We start from the raw sequence: 21525 nt of genomic DNA on the forward strand, positions 1-21525 counted from the left end.
ATGCGAATGAAAATAAATGCATGCTGGCCCGCTGTCCCGGTTCACAAAGAGTGAGATAACGTTTGTCTCCATTGGTGCTGACTGAATTTTAAACAGTAACCAACACAAGAACATTTCTAATCACATTATGTGAGATAATAACCCTGGGACAAATTATCCAGAAGTTTCTGTGTACTATGAAATGCACTTTGCACTTTCACATTTGATACTTATATGGGCTTCAAGATGAGACACTTTTGATATATTTAAAGTATATTTAAGGGATTTTATGGGTGACAACTTTTAAGGGAGTCACTTTCAAGTAAGATATCATTCTGTCTAGTGTGTTTGTTTTTACTGTTTTTCTGTATTGTTTTAATACTAATCAATAATTATATATATATAGCTTTTACTACCATTAGACATGGAACAAGGTGAGGTAGTACTTGTTAGGTGTTTAATAGTAAATCATGATTTTATACTTGATTTGAGTAGAGAGGGCATTAACATTTAGATTTGCGGTGATCTGAAGTGTTAGTGGGGGCAGTTAAACAACTGTTTCTGTCTATTGTTCTACCTCCCCCCACTCACACGCACTCTGATTGGCCCCCACACACACACGCACTCTGATTGGCCCATCAGACACACCCTCTGTGAGTATTTAGCAGGGCTGTGTTGTGTAGTTATAGTTAGTGCAGCAGAGGATAACACATGGAGAGGAACGTTACAATTTCTGCTGTACTTGGTGTTATTAGAAATATTACTACTAGTGATTTGAAAGGCTAAATTAGGCTACTGTCAAACTAAACCTGTGTGGTTTCCATCTTCATCTATTAACTACAAGATATAGAGAGCTAGCTTTGAAATATGGATTTACTACAAACACTGGGGTCCTTCTTAATCGAGCAAATCCACAAGCCACTATCTACAGCTGCTGCTGAACAGATCTTTGGCATCGCTAGATTAATCACAGCAGAGTACGAGGATGAAGTTTTGCGCTACAAGCAGGAAACTGACCGACAGCGCAGACTACTGGATATGGTTTTGAAACCAAACGTCAAATTGCACAGATCAGGTTGGTAAATGTACTATGATTTGAGGATACTATCAAGTAGTTAAGAAGTTGAATGCTTATTGAGTATTGTGATACAGATGTACAAAAGTTGCAAAGGATTGCTACATTACAGTACAAAACTGAGTTTTTCCATATCCACCACAGTCTATGTGCTACTGGTAAACCACAATTGATGCATCTGATTACAAATGTCCATTGAGAAACAACGAAAGGGTGTTTCTAAATGGTATACAAAATTGACGAGAGACAGTCAAATTTGAATAACTTTGCGTTTGTCATTATGCATGATGATAACGATACCAAAATGAGGATGTGGAACCACATCGCACCGCATGAAAAAAACAAAAGATAGATGTAGTTGTAATGCAACATGTAATAACTTTATCTCATTTTATCTTTTGTCTAGATTCTCTGCATGTGTGTGAAAAGGAGGTTTCCTTTGAACCTCTAGACCTATCGCTGGGTCTAGACCAACACCTTCCTGTGTGCAAAGAGGAGGTTTCTTCTGAGCAGCAGGAGAGAACCCCCAGCCTGGTCCAAGAGGAATCACATTGTCCACAGGTCAAAGATGAAGAAAAGAGAGAGACAGCGTCTCTAGTCAGCACCCCAAATGAAATGGTAAAATACTGTGAAGCATCACAACCAACTAGTGATGACCAGCTCCTCTTCTCAAGGAATAATATAATGAACTACGACGAGTGGGAGGAGACCAGGGAAGTTCAGGCAGCTTTAAACGCTCTGAAATCACGCAAAAGAAAGAATATGCATGAACAAATATTGCCTTTGAACCACAAGCTCTCCTACTTCCAGGAACTGAAATCGTCGAAACGATCCAAATCCATGAAGATTGAAATTGTGAAGAAAAGCAAGAAGAGATACAAGATAAGCATGATACCAGTTAGTTGTACCGTTTGTGGCAAATCTGTGTATGATATGAACACCCACATGGAGATTCATACAGGGAGAAAATACTTTCGTTACAGATGTCGGATTTGTGCTGAAGGATTTGCACACAGTGCTGAACTCAAGGCCCACTTCTTAAAGTGCATTCACTGCTTTCATGGCAAACTGTACACCGGCAGGTGAATGAAGAGAATGGAATATTGTGTTGACAATACTAGTGTCTATCTTCATAAACAGGCTGTAACATTTACCACACATGTACAAATGTTTATATTATCATACTATAATTCATATATATACAGGGGGGAAATACTTTTGTTTTAGTTGTTAATATTGTGATATACTTTTGATATACATTTCCCCCAAAAAGTGTTATACCAAGTGCAAAATGCAGAATAATTGAATACCTTTTGTTTCAAAAGCTTATACCAAGTTAACCTTGCCATGAACATGTTTGTGTTTTGTAAGTTGCAATTTGACATAGCTCTGTTTACACATTTCTTTATGCCCTTAATTGTACATAACCTTTTTTTCATATTGTATATTAGTTGTTGTATTTGATAGTGTCAATACAGCTACACTGAATTGATTTAATACAAATGGAGAATACATATAGTATAATGTATATATATATATATATAGTGATAGCAGTGATATATTCTATAATCACTAGTTCCTTGTGTTTTAACTACAACAGGCCATGCAAGTCCCCACAGCTCATATAGCTAGTGATCACCCTGCCCCATCCCCAAAGTGCCCCACACCACCGAGCAAGTGTGTGTCTGTTGTTACAAACTGTACTCAGGAATATGAATAAAGAGATCTTCATTCATTGTTATACATTGTTCATTGAATTATTACATTCCCATAACCATTATATTGTTTTATATGTAAATAGGTTGATGCGAATGAAAATAAATGCATGCTGGCCCGCTGTCCCGGTTCACAAAGAGTGAGATAACGTTTGTCTCCATTGGTGCTGACTGAATTTTAAACAGTAACCAACACAAGAACATTTCTAATCACATTATGTGAGATAATAACCCTGGGACAAATTATCCAGAAGTTTCTGTGTACTATGAAATGCACTTTGCACTTTCACATTTGATACTTATATGGGCTTCAAGATGAGACACTTTTGATATATTTAAAGTATATTTAAGGGATTTTATGGGTGACAACCTTTAAGGGAGTCACTTTCAAGTAAGATATCATTCTGTCTAGTGTGTTTGTTTTTACTGTTTTTCTGTATTGTTTTAATACTAATCAATAATTATATATATATAGCTTTTACTACCATTAGACATGGAACAAGGTGAGGTAGTACTTGTTAGGTGTTTAATAGTAAATCATGATTTTATACTTGATTTGAGTAGAGAGGGCATTAACATTTAGATTTGCGGTGATCTGAAGTGTTAGTGGGGGCAGTTAAACAACTGTTTCTGTCTATTGTTCTACCTCCCCCCACTCACACGCACTCTGATTGGCCCCCACACACACACGCACTCTGATTGGCCCATCAGACACACCCTCTGTGAGTATTTAGCAGGGCTGTGTTGTGTAGTTATAGTTAGTGCAGCAGAGGATAACACATGGAGAGGAACGTTACAATTTCTGCTGTACTTGGTGTTATTAGAAATATTACTACTAGTGATTTGAAAGGCTAAATTAGGCTACTGTCAAACTAAACCTGTGTGGTTTCCATCTTCATCTATTAACTACAAGATATAGAGAGCTAGCTTTGAAATATGGATTTACTACAAACACTGGGGTCCTTCTTAATCGAGCAAATCCACAAGCCACTATCTACAGCTGCTGCTGAACAGATCTTTGGCATCGCTAGATTAATCACAGCAGAGTACGAGGATGAAGTTTTGCGCTACAAGCAGGAAACTGACCGACAGCGCAGACTACTGGATATGGTTTTGAAACCAAACGTCAAATTGCACAGATCAGGTTGGTAAATGTACTATGATTTGAGGATACTATCAAGTAGTTAAGAAGTTGAATGCTTATTGAGTATTGTGATACAGATGTACAAAAGTTGCAAAGGATTGCTACATTACAGTACAAAACTGAGTTTTTCCATATCCACCACAGTCTATGTGCTACTGGTAAACCACAATTGATGCATCTGATTACAAATGTCCATTGAGAAACAACGAAAGGGTGTTTCTAAATGGTATACAAAATTGACGAGAGACAGTCAAATTTGAATAACTTTGCGTTTGTCATTATGCATGATGATAACGATACCAAAATGAGGATGTGGAACCACATCGCACCGCATGAAAAAAACAAAAGATAGATGTAGTTGTAATGCAACATGTAATAACTTTATCTCATTTTATCTTTTGTCTAGATTCTCTGCATGTGTGTGAAAAGGAGGTTTCCTTTGAACCTCTAGACCTATCGCTGGGTCTAGACCAACACCTTCCTGTGTGCAAAGAGGAGGTTTCTTCTGAGCAGCAGGAGAGAACCCCCAGCCTGGTCCAAGAGGAATCACATTGTCCACAGGTCAAAGATGAAGAAAAGAGAGAGACAGCGTCTCTAGTCAGCACCCCAAATGAAATGGTAAAATACTGTGAAGCATCACAACCAACTAGTGATGACCAGCTCCTCTTCTCAAGGAATAATATAATGAACTACGACGAGTGGGAGGAGACCAGGGAAGTTCAGGCAGCTTTAAACGCTCTGAAATCACGCAAAAGAAAGAATATGCATGAACAAATATTGCCTTTGAACCACAAGCTCTCCTACTTCCAGGAACTGAAATCGTCGAAACGATCCAAATCCATGAAGATTGAAATTGTGAAGAAAAGCAAGAAGAGATACAAGATAAGCATGATACCAGTTAGTTGTACCGTTTGTGGCAAATCTGTGTATGATATGAACACCCACATGGAGATTCATACAGGGAGAAAATACTTTCGTTACAGATGTCGGATTTGTGCTGAAGGATTTGCACACAGTGCTGAACTCAAGGCCCACTTCTTAAAGTGCATTCACTGCTTTCATGGCAAACTGTACACCGGCAGGTGAATGAAGAGAATGGAATATTGTGTTGACAATACTAGTGTCTATCTTCATAAACAGGCTGTAACATTTACCACACATGTACAAATGTTTATATTATCATACTATAATTCATATATATACAGGGGGGAAATACTTTTGTTTTAGTTGTTAATATTGTGATATACTTTTGATATACATTTCCCCCAAAAAGTGTTATACCAAGTGCAAAATGCAGAATAATTGAATACCTTTTGTTTCAAAAGCTTATACCAAGTTAACCTTGCCATGAACATGTTTGTGTTTTGTAAGTTGCAATTTGACATAGCTCTGTTTACACATTTCTTTATGCCCTTAATTGTACATAACCTTTTTTTCATATTGTATATTAGTTGTTGTATTTGATAGTGTCAATACAGCTACACTGAATTGATTTAATACAAATGGAGAATACATATAGTATAATGTATATATATATATATATATATATATAGTGATAGCAGTGATATATTCTATAATCACTAGTTCCTTGTGTTTTAACTACAACAGGCCATGCAAGTCCCCACAGCTCATATAGCTAGTGATCACCCTGCCCCATCCCCAAAGTGCCCCACACCACTGAGCAAGTGTGTGTCTGTTGTTACAAACTGTACTCAGGAATATGAATAAAGAGATCTTCATTCATTGTTATACATTGTTCATTGAATTATTACATTCCCATAACCATTATATTGTTTTATATACCAGAGTCTAACCTTATTAGGACACAGCAATACAATTGTTTTTATTATCACACTACAATATTCATTTTTCAGGGAACAGCAGAAATAAAAGTAGTGTAACATCTAGGCCTATTTGGAATGGTTGTGATTAAATTGACCATTTAAAGGTTGTACAAGAATAACTTCATCTCTGCCTCTATTTGAGGTAATCTGAGTTTGTTTCCATCATGATTGAGTTTGTGTTATGAGCATGAGTCAATTAAAACTACCCAACACTTTGTAGCCTACTTTAGAGGAACAAGTCTGACTTAAAGGACAAGTCAGTGCAAATGTTCACGTAATAACAAATGTGAACATATGCTATTTTCCCAAGACAATATTGTCCTGGGTCTTAGTGGTAGTTTCAATGCTCTAAACCAATAATACCAAATGACCCATAAATTGGTATTTGACAAATTGCCCACCATCACAGCAATGGGAGTAACTATATGCATTTGATTAGTTGACTGGTGTCCCATCCCACATATTAAGACATCTGAGTTTGTTTTTAAGTGTTACATTGGGGGTTTGCTATGTGGTGTGTGCCTTTATCGCTAGGCAATAAATACATAGAAAATGATTGGGGTGGGAAAAAAATCAGTTGACTGATCAAATGAAAATTTGTCAAGTACCAATGAATGAGTCATTTGGTACTCATTGGATATAGTAAGAGATAATTCTTGGGAAAATAGCATGTTTTCAGCCTTTGTAACGATTATTACGTTAACTTTTGTACCGGCTTGTCCTTAAATCTGAAATATAATCCAGTAAGTATAGTAAGGGTAGTTTTAATACACATCATAAGAACTCAAACTCGCTGGAAACAAACTGAGATGTCTTCATTTGTTGGATGGGGACACCGGTCAACTAATGAAATGCTAATGGTTACTCGCATTTGTTATGATGTTGGGCAATTTGTCAAGTACCAATGTCACTTGGTATTTTGTGCATATTTTTGTATGTAACCTTTAAATGGTACATTTTTCACAACCATTCCACATAGTGTAAATCACTCCATACTGATGGATAAGTTAAAGGCCATTGGTTTTTATGGGAGGCATGCGTTAATCCGACAGACCTTTTCTCCGACTATGTGGCATCCGCGTGCGGTTAGGGTTAGGGTGCGGGTTTGGTTCGGGTTTACTGTTTAATGTCGGAGAACTGCGCTGTCGGAGGAATGCGCTGTCGGACTAACGTATTGCACCCGGTTTTTATAGTACATCAGTGGATATTTAATCAACTAAACAAAATGATCAAATCAACAATTGGATAATTGACTACTTCACCTAGTCAAGAGGAAATGTTCAGCGTTTAGAGATTTTGGGGTTAATTTGATCTATGGATATGAAATCATAGATCAGTGAAAGTATCAGATCTAAAAACTCACAACTTGTGTGAGCTTTTGATCAGCCATTTCCCTACTTGTGTATAATTTAAATGTGGATATACAAGGTTCCTGCCCGACAGCAACAATATTCTTGTTCAGGAATCGCCAAGGTGTGTCGCAGTGCAACGCATTGTGAGCTTGTCGATCTGCTATTTTCTGCGAATGAAAATAAATGCATGCTCGCCTGCTGTAATACAAAAATAACAATTGTGTAATATATCTGTCTCAATTCACAAAGAGTGAGATACCATTTGTCTCCATTGGTGCTGACTGAATTTTACACAGTAAACCAACATGAGAACATTTCTAATCACATTATGCGAGATAATAACCCTGGGACAAATTATCCAGGCTGTATGGCTTTATGACTTTATTTTGATACTTACACAGACTCAAGATTAGATACTTTTGATATATTTAAAGTATATTTATAGGGATTTTATGGGTGACAACTTCTAAGGGAGTCACTTTCAAGTAATATATCATTCTGTCTAGTGTGTTTAATTGTTTGTTTGTTTGTTTGTATGTTACTGTTTTAATACATTATTTTTCTAATCACATTATGTGAGATAATAACCCTGGGACAAATTATCCAGGCTTTATGGCACACACACACACACACACACACACACACACACACACACACACACACACACACACACACACACACACACACACACACACACACACACACACACACTCTGATTGGCCCCCACACACACACGCACTCTGATTGGCTCATCAGACACTCTCTGTGAGTATTTAGCAGGGCTGTGTTGTGTAGTGATAGTTAGTGCAGCAGAGGATAACACAGGGAGAGGAAGTATTTCATTTTCTGCTGTACTTGGTGTTATTAGAAATTACTAATTCTGATTTGAAAGGCTAAATTGGGGTATATCCTACTGTCTGTCAAACAACACTTGTGTTGTTTCCATCTTCCATCATCTATTAGCTACAAGATATAGAGAGCTAGCTTTGAAATATGGATTTACTACAAACACTGGGGTCCTTCTTAATCGAGCAAATCCACAAGCCACTATCTACAGCTGCTGCTGAACAGATCTTTGGCATCGCTAGATTAATCACAGCAGAGTACGAGGACGAAGCTTTGCGCTACAAGCAGGAAATTGACCAACAACGCAGACTACTGGATATGGTTTTGAAACCAAACATCAAATTGCACAGAGCAGGTTGGTAAATGTACTATGACTTGATGATACAATCAAGTAGTTAAGAAGTTTAGTGCTTATCGAGTATTGTGATACAGATGTACAAAAGCTGCAAAGGATTGCTACATTACAGTACAAAACTGAGTTTTTAAATATCCACAGTCTAATAATAGATGTAGTTGTAATGCAACATGTAATAACTTTATCTCATTTTATCCTTTGTCCAGACTCTCTGCATGTGTGTGAAAAGGAGGTTTCCTTTGAACCTTTAGACCTATCACTAGGTCTAGACCAACACCTCCCTGTGTGTAAAGAGGAGGTTTCTTCTGAGCAGCAGGATAGAACCCCCAGTCGGGTCCAAGAGGAACCACAGCGTCCACAGGTCAAAGATGAAGAAAACAGAGCCAGCACCCCAAATGAAATGGAAAAACAAGCGGATGTGGAGGACCGTGGAGCTTCACAACCGACTAGTGATGACCAGCTCCTCTTCTCAAGGAATAATATAATGAACTACGACGAGTGGGAGGAGACCAGGGAAGTTCAGGCAGCTTTAAACGCTCTGAAATCACGCAAAAGAAAGAATATGCATGAACAAATATTGCCTTTGAACCACAAGCTCTCCTACTTCCAGGAACTGAAATCGTCGAAACGATCCAAATCCATGAAGATTGAAATTGTGAAGAAAAGCAAGAAGAGATACAAGATAAGCATCATACCAGTTAGTTGTACCGTTTGTGGCAAATCTGTGTATGATATGAACACCCACATGGAGATTCATACAGGGAGAAAATACTTTCGTTACAGATGTCGGATTTGTGCTGAAGGATTTGCACACAGTGCTGAACTCAAGGCCCACTTCTTAAAGTGCATTCACTGCTTTCATGGCAAACTGTACACCGGCAGGTGAATGAAGAGAATGGAATATTGTGTTGACAATACTAGTGTCTAGCTTCATAAACAGGCTGTAACATTTACCACACATGTACAAATGTTTATATTATCATACTATAATTCATATATATACAGGGGGAAATACTTTTGTTTTAGTTGTTAATATTGTGATATACTTTTGATATACATTTCCCCCAAAAAGTGTTAGACCAAGTGCAAAATGCAGAATAATTGAATACCTTTTGTTTCAAAAGCTTATACCAAGTTAACCTTGCCATGAACATGTTTGTGTTTTGTAAGTTGCAATTTGACATAGCTCTGTTTACACATTTCTTTATGCCCTTAATTGTACATAACCTTTTTTTCATATTGTATATTAGTTGTTGTATTTGATAGTGTCAATACAGCTACACTGAATTGATTTAATACAAATGGAGAATACGTATCGTATATATATATATATATATATATATATATATATATATATATATATATATATATATATATATATATATATATATATATATATATATATAGTGATAGCAGTGATATATTCTATAATCACTAGTTCCTTGTGTTTTAACTACAACAGGCCATGCAAGTCCCCACAGCTCATATAGCTAGTGATCACCCTGCCCCATCCCCAAAGTGCCCCACACCACTGAGCAAGTGTGTGTCTGTTGTTACAAACTGTACTCAGGAATATGAATAAAGAGATCTTCATTCATTGTTATACATTGTTCATTGAATTATTACATTCCCATAACCATTATATTGTTTTATATACCAGAGTCTAATCTTATTAGGACACAGCAATACAATTGTTTTTATTATCACACTGCAATATTATTTTTTCATGGAACAGCAGAAATAAAAGTAGTGTAACATCTAGGCCTATTTGGAATGGTTGTGATTAAATTGACCATTTAAAGGTTGTACAAGAATAACTTCATCTCTGCCTCTATTTGAGGTCATCTGAGTTTGTTTCCATCATGATTGAGTTTGTGTTATGAGCATGAGTCAATTAAAACTACCCAACACTTTGTAGCCTACTTTAGAGGAACAAGTCTGACTTAAAGGACAAGTCAGTGCAAATGTTCACGTAATAATAGTGACAAATGTGAACATATGCTATTTTCCCAAGACAATATTGTCCTGGGTCTTAGTGGTAGTTTCAATGCTCTAAACCAATAATACCAAATGACCCATAAATTGGTATTTGACAAATTGCCCACCATCACAGCAATGGGAGTAACTATATGCATTTGATTAGTTGACTGGTGTCCCATCCCACATATTAAGACATCTGAGTTTGTTTTTAAGTGTTACATTGGGGGTTTGCTATGTGGTGTGTGCCTTTATCGCTAGGCAATAAATACATAGAAAATGATTGGGGTGGGAAAAAAATCAGTTGACTGATCAAATGAAAATTTGTCAAGTACCAATGAATGAGTCATTTGGTACTCATTGGACATAGTAAGAGATAATTCTTGGGAAAATAGCATGTTTTCAGCCTTTGTAACAATTATTACGTTGCTGGAAACAAACTGAGATGTCTTCATTTGTTGGATGGGGACACCGGTCAACTAATGAAATGCTAATGGTTACTCGCATTTGTTATGATGGTGGGCAATTTGTCAAGTACCAATGTCACTTGGTATTTTGTTCATATTTTTGTATGTAACCTTTAAATGGTACATTTTTCACAACCATTCCACATAGTGTAAATCACTCCATACTGATGGATAAGTTAAAGGCCACTGGTTTTTATAGTACATCAGTGGATATTTAATCAACTAAACAAAATTATCAAATCAACAATTGGATAATTGACTACTTCACCTAGTCAAGAGGAAATGTTCAGCGTTTAGAGATTTTGGGGTTAATTTGATCTATGGATATGAAATCATAGATCAGTGAAAGTATCAGATCTAAAAACTCACAACTTCTGTGAGCTTTTGATCAGCCATTTCCCTACTTTTGTATAATTTAAATGTGGATATACAAGGTTCCTGCCCGACAGCAACAATATTCTTGTTCAAGAATCGCCAAGGTGTGTCGCAGTGCAAAACATTGTGAGCTTGTCGATCTGCTATTTTCTGCGAATGAAAATAAATGCATGCTGGCCTGCTGTAATACAAAAATAACAATTGTGTAATATATCTGTCTCAATTCACAAAGAGTGAGATACCATTTGTCTCCATTGGTGCTGACTGCATTTTACGCAGTAAACCAACATGAGAACATTTCTAATCACATTATGTGAGATAATAACCCTGGGACAAATTATCCAGGCTTTATGGCTTTATGACTTTATTTTGATACTTACATGGACTCAAGATTAGATACTTTTGATATATTTAAAGTATATTTATAGGGATTTTATGGGTGACAACTTCTAAGGGAGTCACTTTCAAGTAATATATAATTCTGTCTAGTGTGTTTAATTGTTTGTTTGTTTGTTTGTATGTTACTGTTTTAATAATTATTTTTCTAATCACATTATGTGAGATAATAACCCTGGGACAAATGATCCAGGCTCTATGGGTTTATTTTAAATACGGTTTATGTGTACTATGAAATGCACTTTGTACTTTCACTTTTGATACTTACATGGACTTCAAGATTAGATACTTTTGATATATTTAAAGTATATTTAAAGGGATTTTATGGGTGACAACTTCTAAGGGAGTCACTTTCAAGTAAGATATCATTCTGTCTAGTGTGTTTGTTTGTTTGTTTGTTTGTATGTTACTGTTTTAATCATTATTTTATACTTGATTTGAGTTGAGAGTGCATTAACATTTAGATTTGCAGTGATCTGAAGTGTCAGTGGGGGCAGTTAATCTGTTTCTGTCTATTGTTCTACCCCCCCCCCCCCCCCCCCCCCCCCACACACACACACACACACACACACACACACACACACACACACACACACACACACACACACTCTGATTGGCCCCCACACACACACGCACTCTGATTGGCTCATCAGACACTCTCTGTGAGTATTTAGCAGGGCTGTGTTGTGTAGTGATAGTTAGTGCAGCAGAGGATAACACAGGGAGAGGAAGTCTTTCATTTTCTGCTGTACTTGGTGTTATTAGAAATATTACTAATTCTGATTTGAAAGGCTAAATTGGGGTATATCCTACTGTCTGTCAAACAACACTTGTGTTGTTTCCATCTTCCATCATCTATTAGCTACAAGATATAGAGAGCTAGCTTTGAAATATGGATTTACTACAAACACTGGGGTCCTTCTTAATCGAGCAAATCCACAAGCCACTATCTACAGCTGCTGCTGAACAGATCTTTGGCATCGCTAGATTAATCACAGCAGAGTACGAGGATGAAGCTTTGCGCTACAAGCAGGAAATTGACCGACAACGCAGACTACTGGATATGGTTTTGAAACCAAACATCAAATTGCACAGAGCAGGTTGGTAAATGTACTATGACTTGATGATACAATCAAGTAGTTAAGAAGTTTAGTGCTTATCGAGTATTGTGATACAGATGTACAAAAGCTGCAAATGATTGCTACATTACAGTACAAAACTGAGTTTTTAAATATCCACAGTCTAATAATAGATGTAGTTGTAATGCAACATGTAATAACTTTCTCTCATTTTATCCTTTGTCCAGACTCTCTGCATGTGTGTGAAAAGGAGGTTTCCTTTGAACCTTTAGACCTATCACTAGGTCTAGACCAACACCTCCCTGTGTGTAAAGAGGAGGTTTCTTCTGAGCAGCAGGAGAGAACCCCCAGTCGGGTCCAAGATGAACCACATCGTCCACAGGTCAAAGATGAAGAAAACAGAGTCAGCACCCCAAATGAAATGGAAAAAGAGGACTGTGGGGCTTCACAACCGGCTAGTGATGACCAGCTCCTCTTCTCAAGGAATAATATAATGAACTACGACAAGTGGGAGGAGACCAGGGAAGTTCAGGCAACTTTAAACGCTCTGAAATCACGCAAAAGAAAGAATATGCATGAACAAATATTGCCCTTGAGCGACAAGCTCTCCTACTTCCAGGAACTGAAATCGTCGAAACGATCCAAATCCATGAAGATTGAAATTGTGAAGAAAAGCAAGAAGAGATACAAGATAAGCATCATACCAGTTAGTTGTACCGTTTGTGGCAAATCTGTGTATGATATGAACACCCACATGGAGATTCATACAGGGAGAAAATACTTTCGTATAGATGTCGGATTTGTGCTGAAGGATTTGAACACAGTGCCTGAACACAAGGCCCCACTTCTTAAAGTGCATTCACTGCTTTCATGGCACACAGTACACCGGCAGGTGAATGAAGAATTGACCATTTAAAGGTTGTTCAATAATAACTTATGATTTTAACATCATCTCTGCCTCTATTTGAGGTAATCTGTGTTTTGTTTCCATCATGGTTGAGTTTGTGTTATGAGTATGAGCCAATTAAAACTACCCCAACATTTTGTACTTCAGAGGAACAAGTCTGACTTAAAGGAGAGGTCAGTGCTAATGTTCACGTCAATAGTGACAATAGTGCCCTTACATACGCAGGCTGATGACGCACACTGCTTCTTTGTTGGGTGTAGTTTCATCAATAGAAACGTCAGCGCTCCTTTTGGTTTAAGTCTACAAACTCCTCCCATTCCCAAAATGGCCTACCGTGACTTGAGGACATTGTGAACACACGGCAGGCGCCTTTTTCGGTTGTGTTGCTATTGCTAATTCATTTTGTTGTTTTGCTTTTGGTGTGCTTTGATTTATTGGGGTGCCGCTGCCCTGGGCCGGTTGGCCTGTCCTTCCCCCAGCACAGTATAGTTTATTGCTAACCCACTGTTGTAATTACTTTATCCCATTGGATGAATCCTCTTTTTATTGATGACAATTATGATGATATGATATTGTTAATTAAATTAAAGCTTTTGTACTTTTTTAATACACATGTCTGCCTTTATTCTTAACTGTATTCTTACTACTAGGCCTTACACCCATAACTCACCTAACCCCTGCTCATTATGCTAGGGTGGGATGGCTCAGGGTAGAGGACAATGGGCCTGGTCTTCAAGATACGCGAGAAAACAGGGATAGCCATGTAACTACATCAAGAGCGTAAAAGACACACACAGGCACAACACCAGAAGGATGCCCCACCGATCTCACTGGACGCAGTTTCAGCACAAAAAGTGTGACTCCTTACTCTCATTCAAAACTACACTAAAAGAGCACCTACAGGTGGCTGCAATTTGTAACTGGCCCCTATAAAAGTAAAAAGTCTCACTTTATCACCGGAAATGAACTGTTCTGTACTTTTTTACTACTCATCATATATATGATGTTTTTGCATAGTACTGTATATTATTGTTTGCCTTTAAGTATCTCAATAAATTGAATGCAAAGGACCTTAATGATGCACAGGACCTTAATGGAAACACGCCCTGTGTCAGAATGTTCAGGAGGACTCAAATGCAGAAAACAGCAGGCAAGAGGCAGAATGAAGTTTACTCAGTCTTTACTTAATTCCCATTAAACAGAACAAAAAACAATACCAGAGGTATGTAGTCAAAAAAAACAGCAAACAAGGCGGGCAAGGCAAAGGTTAAATCCAAAAACAGACGGTCAACTTCTTAGTCCAGGAGCAAACAGGTAAAGGGCGGTGGTTCAGACTGGAACAGAAGACAGGCGTTACTAAGGCAAACTGACAAATGATAATGTTGAAGCACACTGAAAAATATACCCTCAAACTAATCACAGAAACACACAGCAGGTGAGCAGCAACCTGTGAGGAGTAGACAATTAGCTAGGGGGAGTGAACACAAGGGCAGGACTAGAGAGGATTCCTGACACCCTGGGCTTATTTGGGTTATCCTTTTAGCATTATTTTGTATAAATCTGTGCCACTGTGCCCTTTTTTGCTGTTAATAAAGTATTCAATCAATCAAAAAGGCCTAGATGTTTTCTCACAACTCTATTAGACACTACTTTTATTTTTGCCGTTCCATGAAAAATGGATACCAAAGTGAAGTGCACTGCATATTTAACAGTCAAGTTAAGTTTGACATGTCATAATTCTGAATTTGTACACCTTTCACAGCAGTCTATTGTAGTGTGATAAAATAAACAATTGTATTGTGGTGTGCCAATAAGGTTAGACTCTGGTATTGTCAACACAATATTCGAATGTATTGGTTATGGCAATGTAATAACATAAAACACAATGAATGAAAATCACTTTATTCATATTCCTGAGTACAGTTTGTAACAACACACACTTCCTCAGTGGTGTGGGGCACTTATGGCATGGGGGGTGATCACTGCGAGGACTTGCATGGCCTGTTGCAGTTAAACACAGGCAACTGTATTGACATGAGAAAAGAAAAACAATCAAATGTAAGAAATGTATTTACAGTTAATGGATTAAAGAAATGTGTTAACAGATGTCACATTGCAACTTAGAAAAACTAGCTAACAAAACTACACAAATCATAATTTGCTGAAAATAAATAAATAGTTATATTCGCAAGGTTCCCAGCTCCCCCAGAGTTAGTGTCGAAGTGTCCTTGAGCAAGACACTGAACCCCTAATTGCTCCCGGTGAGCAGGTTGGCGCCTTGCATGGTTTCCTCCGCCATCTGTGTATGAGTGTGAATGTAATGCACAATCTATGTAAAGCGCTTTGGATAAAAGCGCTATATGCACCATTTACAATGTATAACAATGTATGAGAATCTCTTCATTCATATGCCTGTGTACAGTATACCTTGAAAGCAGTGAATGCACCTTATTAAGTGGGGATAGTATTTTGCCCTGTGTTTAAATCCTTCAAAACAAATCCGACATCTGTAACGTCTCTTCTTGCCTTTCTTCACGGTTTGACCCTTGGATTTGGATCGTTTGATGGATGATTTCAGTTCCTGGAAGTAGGACGGCTTGTTGCTCAAAGGCAATGTTTGTCTTTTCACACTGTTTCTTTTGCGTGATTTCAGAGCGTTTAAAGCAGCCTGAACTTCCCTGGTCTCCTCCCACTTGCCGTATTTCATTACATTATTCCTTGAGAAGAGGAGCTGGTCATCCTTAGTCAGTTGTGATACTCCACTGTCCTCTATACCTGCTATTTTTACCATTCCATTTGAGGTGCTGGCTAGAGACTCTGTCTCTCTGTTTTCTTCATCTTTGACCTGTGGACACTGTGGTTCCTCCTGGACCAGACTGGGGGTTCTCTCCTGCTGCTCAGAATAAACCTCCTCTTTACACACAGGGAGGTGTTGGTCCAGACCTAGTGATAGGCCTATGGTTTCAATGGAACCCTCCTTTTTGCCCAGAGAGTCTAGGCAAAAGATAAAATGAGAGTCATTACATGCTGCATGCATTACAACTTAATCATGTTTTCATGGCAAAGTATCATTATCATCATGCTTGTATAATATCAAAGTGCCATTCTAGTATGATATGACAAACCACTGTTATTTAAAAAAATCTCTCAAATTTTAAAACCATGGAACCAGGATCACCCTTTCGTTGTTTCTCAAATAACGTGTTATCAGCTGCATCCATTGTAATTTACCAGCCACCAATACAGTGCTGGATATGGAAACACTCAGTTTTATACTGTAATGCAGCAATCCTTTACAGTTGTTGTACATCTGTAGAACAATATGCAATAAGCACTCTTCTTCACTACTTGATTGTCATCAAATCATAGTATATGTACCAACCTGCTCTGTGCGATTTGCTGTTTGGTTTCAAAACCATATCCAGTCTGCTTTGGTGGTCAATTTCCTGCTGGGAGCGCAAAGCTTCCTCGTACTTAATCTAGCAATGCCAAATATCTCTTCAGCAGCAGCTGTAGATAGTGGCTTGTGGAGTTGCTTGATTAAGAAGGACCTGGATGTACACCAGACTTAGCTTTTCAAATCACTACAAGCAAAATCTATATATTTGACTATTACTAGTCCAGAAGAGGGATGTTCTTAACCAGCTCAAGCACAGATTACAGTATCGACCCCTGCCTGTGTTATCTTCTGCTGCACTAACTATCACTACACAACACAGCCCTGCTAAATACTAACAGATGGTATGTCTGATGGGCCAATCAGAGAGTGTGTGTGTGTGTGTGTGTGTGTGTGTGGGGGGGGGGGGGGGGGTAGACGCCAATTAACAACAACTTAACAAATCACTGCAAATGTAAATGTGACTGCACTCCATATTCAAATCAACTGCAAAATAATTCTCAACTTCTGACACACACACACACACACACACACACACACACACACACACACACACACACACAGTAAACAGTATCTACTGCATACTTTATTAAAATACATTTTAATTACACAGATCTTACATGATTTAAGTTTCAAAAGTACAAAGTGCATTTCATAGTACACAGAAACTGTACTTAAAAAAAGACAAAGTCTAGGATTAAGACTGCGTCCGCTAAATGCCTAAATTGTATAATTTGTACATAATTATTATTGATATATTTCAGCGGGCCGGGGAAGCATGCATTGATTTTCATTCACATAAACTATGAATATTTAAATGAATAGTTTCATAATCAATATATATATATATATATATATAATATTATTATCCAGTCTTTATATCTTTATTTTAAGCTACTATTTCTGTCTCCCCCTCTCTCTCTCAGCTTACATTATAATCAGATATTGGACAAGGTGAGGTAGTCACTTGTTTTGATTGTTAAGTTGAGCCTGATTTTGTAGGGAGTGCATTAACATTTAGAGTTGCAGTTATTCAAAGTTTTAAGTGGGGGGCTGGGGGCAGTTAACCAGTTTCTCTCTGCTGTTGGTCTGTCCCACCCCTCACTCTGATTGGCCATCAGACCATCACACCCTCTGTGGGTATTTATCAGGGTGGTTTGTCTTGTGACACTTTAAATAGTTCTTGTGCTTGTTAAGAGCTAAACATCTCTGTTCTGGAGTAGAAGTAGTAGGTTTTCTAGATTGATTTTGAAATATTCTTCTGAAGTTACTAGAACTTTTTTGTACTTGTAGTGAACTCAAAAGCTAAGAGGCGTTAAAGTCAGACAACAATTGTCCGGTGTCAATCTTTTGTTGACTACTACAAGACACAGAGAGCTTTAAGATATGGATTTACTACAATCACTGAAGTCATTGGTCAATGAGCGACTATCTGCAGCTGCTGAGGAGATATTTGGGATCGTTGAAAGAATTATAACAGAGTACGAGGACAAAGCTTACCATTACAAGCAGGAAAATGACCACCAACGCAGACTACTGGATATGGTTTTAAAACCACACATAAAATTGCACAGAGCAGGTTGGTAAATCCACCCACTGCAAAAACTGTACTCTACTTTGAACATGATGTTATATGATGAGATGCAATGTGGTTGGTTCTTTGAACACAGTTGGTTTAAAGCCTACATTTAAACACTAATTCATGTTGTAAACAGTATGGGTTAACACTGGTCCAAATGTTGGTAAAGCTGAAATTACATTGTAGTTGTATAAGTTGTAGTTGTATAATTCAAGTTGTATAATTCATGTTAGTTCCTCCCTCATGTAAAAAACAGCCTTCAAATATTTTTGCTCTATTTTATTCACCAGACAAACAGCCTATTAGAAAACGTAGTTTAAAAGTTTCTGTGGACAATCGTGTCAGCCACCATGTAAACCTTAGTGTGTGTGTGTGTGTGTGTGTGTGTGTGTGTGTGTGTGTGTGTGTGTGTGTGTGTGTGTGTGTGTGTGTGTGTGTGTGTGTGTGTGTGTGTGTGTGTGTGTGTGTGTGTGTGTGTGTGTGAGAGAGAGAGAGAGAGAGAGAGAGAGAGAGAGAGAGAGAGAGAGAGAGAGAGAGAGAGAGAGAGAGAGAGAGAGAGAGAGAGAGAGAGAGAGAGAGAGAGAGAGAGAGAGAGAGAGAGAGAGAGAGAGAGAGAGAGAGAGAGAGAGAGAGAGAGAGAGAGAGAGAGAGAGAGCACAATTGAAAGATTATTTGTAATCCACTAAGTGTTTTGGAAAATTGAAATGTTTGCAGCTGATACTAAATGTTCTTTGTGGCATGAAGATCGGTTTATGGTTTAGAAATCAAGCATTTATCTTGAGATTTTACATTTGAATAACATGTGGTCTCACGCTAGAATCACACGACAAGCGTGGAACCACTTCATGCACAATTTAAATTTCCCTCCTTTTCCTTTTGTTTAGACCCCCTGTACCTCCCTGCGTTTGAAGAAGTTTCACCTGAACAGCAGAAGAGGAACTCCAGGCTGATCCAGGAGGAACCAGAGCCTCCACAGGTGAAAGAGGAACAGGAGGAGCTACTTCAAAGACCAGAGGAGGCTAACGTGTCAACATTGACATTAATAGCAGTGAAAAGTGAAGAGGCCGAGCCTGTAGCCAGCACCTCAACCGAACACATGGAAACACAAGCTGGTGTAGAGGACCGTGGAGCATCACAACCATCTTGTGATGTCCATCTCCCCTACTCACACTGTTCTGAATCCGACACCGAAGACAGTGATGAGTGGGAGGAGAGCAGTAAAGCTCATCCAGATTTACAGGCACTGGCGACACAAAAGGAAGTGAAAGGACAAACGTCTTTGAGCAACACGCCGTCTTCATTTATAAGAAGTCACTTCGGGGAGAATGGATTCAAGTGTACAGATTGTGGCAAACATTTTAAAACAAAAGGAAGTCTGAAAAGACACATGAATATCCATACAGGGGAAAAGCGTTTTAGTTGTACAGTTTGTGGGAAAGTTTTTCGTCAAATTAACCACCAGACAACACACATGAGGACTCACACAGGGGAAAAACCTTTTAGCTGTACAGTTTGTGGCAAAGGCTTTTGTCAGAATATTGATCAGAAGAGACACATGAGGACCCATACAGGGGAAAAACCATTTAGTTGTATGATTTGTGGCAAATGCTTCACTGTAAATTATGTTTTACAGAGACACATGAGGATTCATACAGGACATAACTCTATTAGTTGAAGGGTAGCATTATTTGTTAAGTCTTCCAAGATGATCATTTATATTTCATACGGATAAAGTATGTGAGCATGAACATTCGAAAAACTAACTCCATCCACAAGAAGTCACAGATTGTGGCTTTTTTTTTGTAAAGGGAAGCTTGAAAAGAGAGATGAAGATTCATTCTGACTGTTGTATAGTCTATATTTTTTGTAACTTGGGGAGGGTCAAGACATTTTTTTTAACCTGAACCTCAGGTAGAGTTATGTGAGAGCACGATAAAATCCTCCACTGACCCTCATTATAATCATCTGAACTTACAGTTGATATCTCATGCAGAATCATATCATGAGATTTCATTATAAAACAGGGTAGTGATTTGATCAGTCGATGTGTGTGGTAATGGCTAATGTCTCTGTGAGGGGATCCACATTAAAAAGGACAGTACCGAGCTGCTGAGAGATAAGATTATGAACTATTACTTTCTATAAAGATTTCTATTAAGATTTGGGCATTTGGCTAGACACTAAAATCTCATTTCCGATCCATGTGGAACATCTAACCAAAAAGCTCAAGGGAATGATTAATGATTTTACATTTGTTTCTCTTTAATTGTGATGATGTAGCCTACATTACATGCATGCTTCACCTTCAACACTGAAGCCTCCTGATGCAGTTTGTCAGTGTTTATTTTTAAGTTGTTTTGTTTTGATTGTGTTCCACTTAGTTTAGCCTTTTAAAGCGACTTTGAGTACTCAGAAAACTCAGAAATATAAATCCCAGGTATTATTATTATTATTATTTATCACTGGATCACCAGAAGGATTTTGCATGCATCATTGTCTTTTATATGGAAAAGTGGGTTGGCCAACATTGTATTCTCTTTATTTAAAAGGTATTGTGTGGCAAGCTCCCAATGTATTTGTATTCACTTTTAAGTTTTTGTGCTATAGAATATCAGACACGCTCACAGACACACATTTTAATTGCGAGTCAGGAGGGACTCTCCTATTGCTCTCTTATTGTGTGTACAGTCTTATTGTTTATGTACTCACATTTCTGTAATTGCAATTGTATTTGTTGTATATGCTGTAATCAGGGCATCCTTGGGAAAAGAGAGTTTGCTCTGGATACATAAAGGTTACACAAATCATGAATGTATTTGGGTAAATACAATAAAAACAAAGAAACACAATAGTCTGTCAAGTGCTTTGATGACTGTCAGAAAACAGTATAGCTTAATAACCTTTTTGATGCCAGTATCAGAAACAGAAAATTACAACAGGTAGAGCTGCAAAACTTGTTATGAAATAGTTATTGAAGACATTTTAATTAAAGATAGGGTGAGTGATATTTTTGTTAACATTTAAATAGCTCTATATTC

At 37.8% G+C, this 21525-nt stretch overlaps 1 protein-coding gene across 1 annotated transcript in view; it reads left to right on the plus strand.

Annotated features, from left to right (window-relative positions):
• Window positions 1-20252, plus strand: part of LOC311052014 (uncharacterized protein) — a 29778-nt gene extending 9526 nt beyond the window's left edge. The window contains exon 3 of the mRNA XM_084066772.1: window positions 19372-20252. Coding sequence (XP_083922898.1) covers window positions 19372-20162 — 791 coding nt within the window. The 3' untranslated portion in view covers window positions 20163-20252. The remainder of the gene's footprint in view (window positions 1-19371) is intronic.
• The last annotated feature ends 1273 nt before the right edge of the window (window positions 20253-21525 follow it).

This window comes from Gymnoscopelus microlampas (assembly GCF_963454915.1).
Source record: "Gymnoscopelus microlampas genome assembly, chromosome: 9".
NCBI lineage: Eukaryota > Metazoa > Chordata > Actinopteri > Myctophiformes > Myctophidae > Gymnoscopelus > Gymnoscopelus microlampas.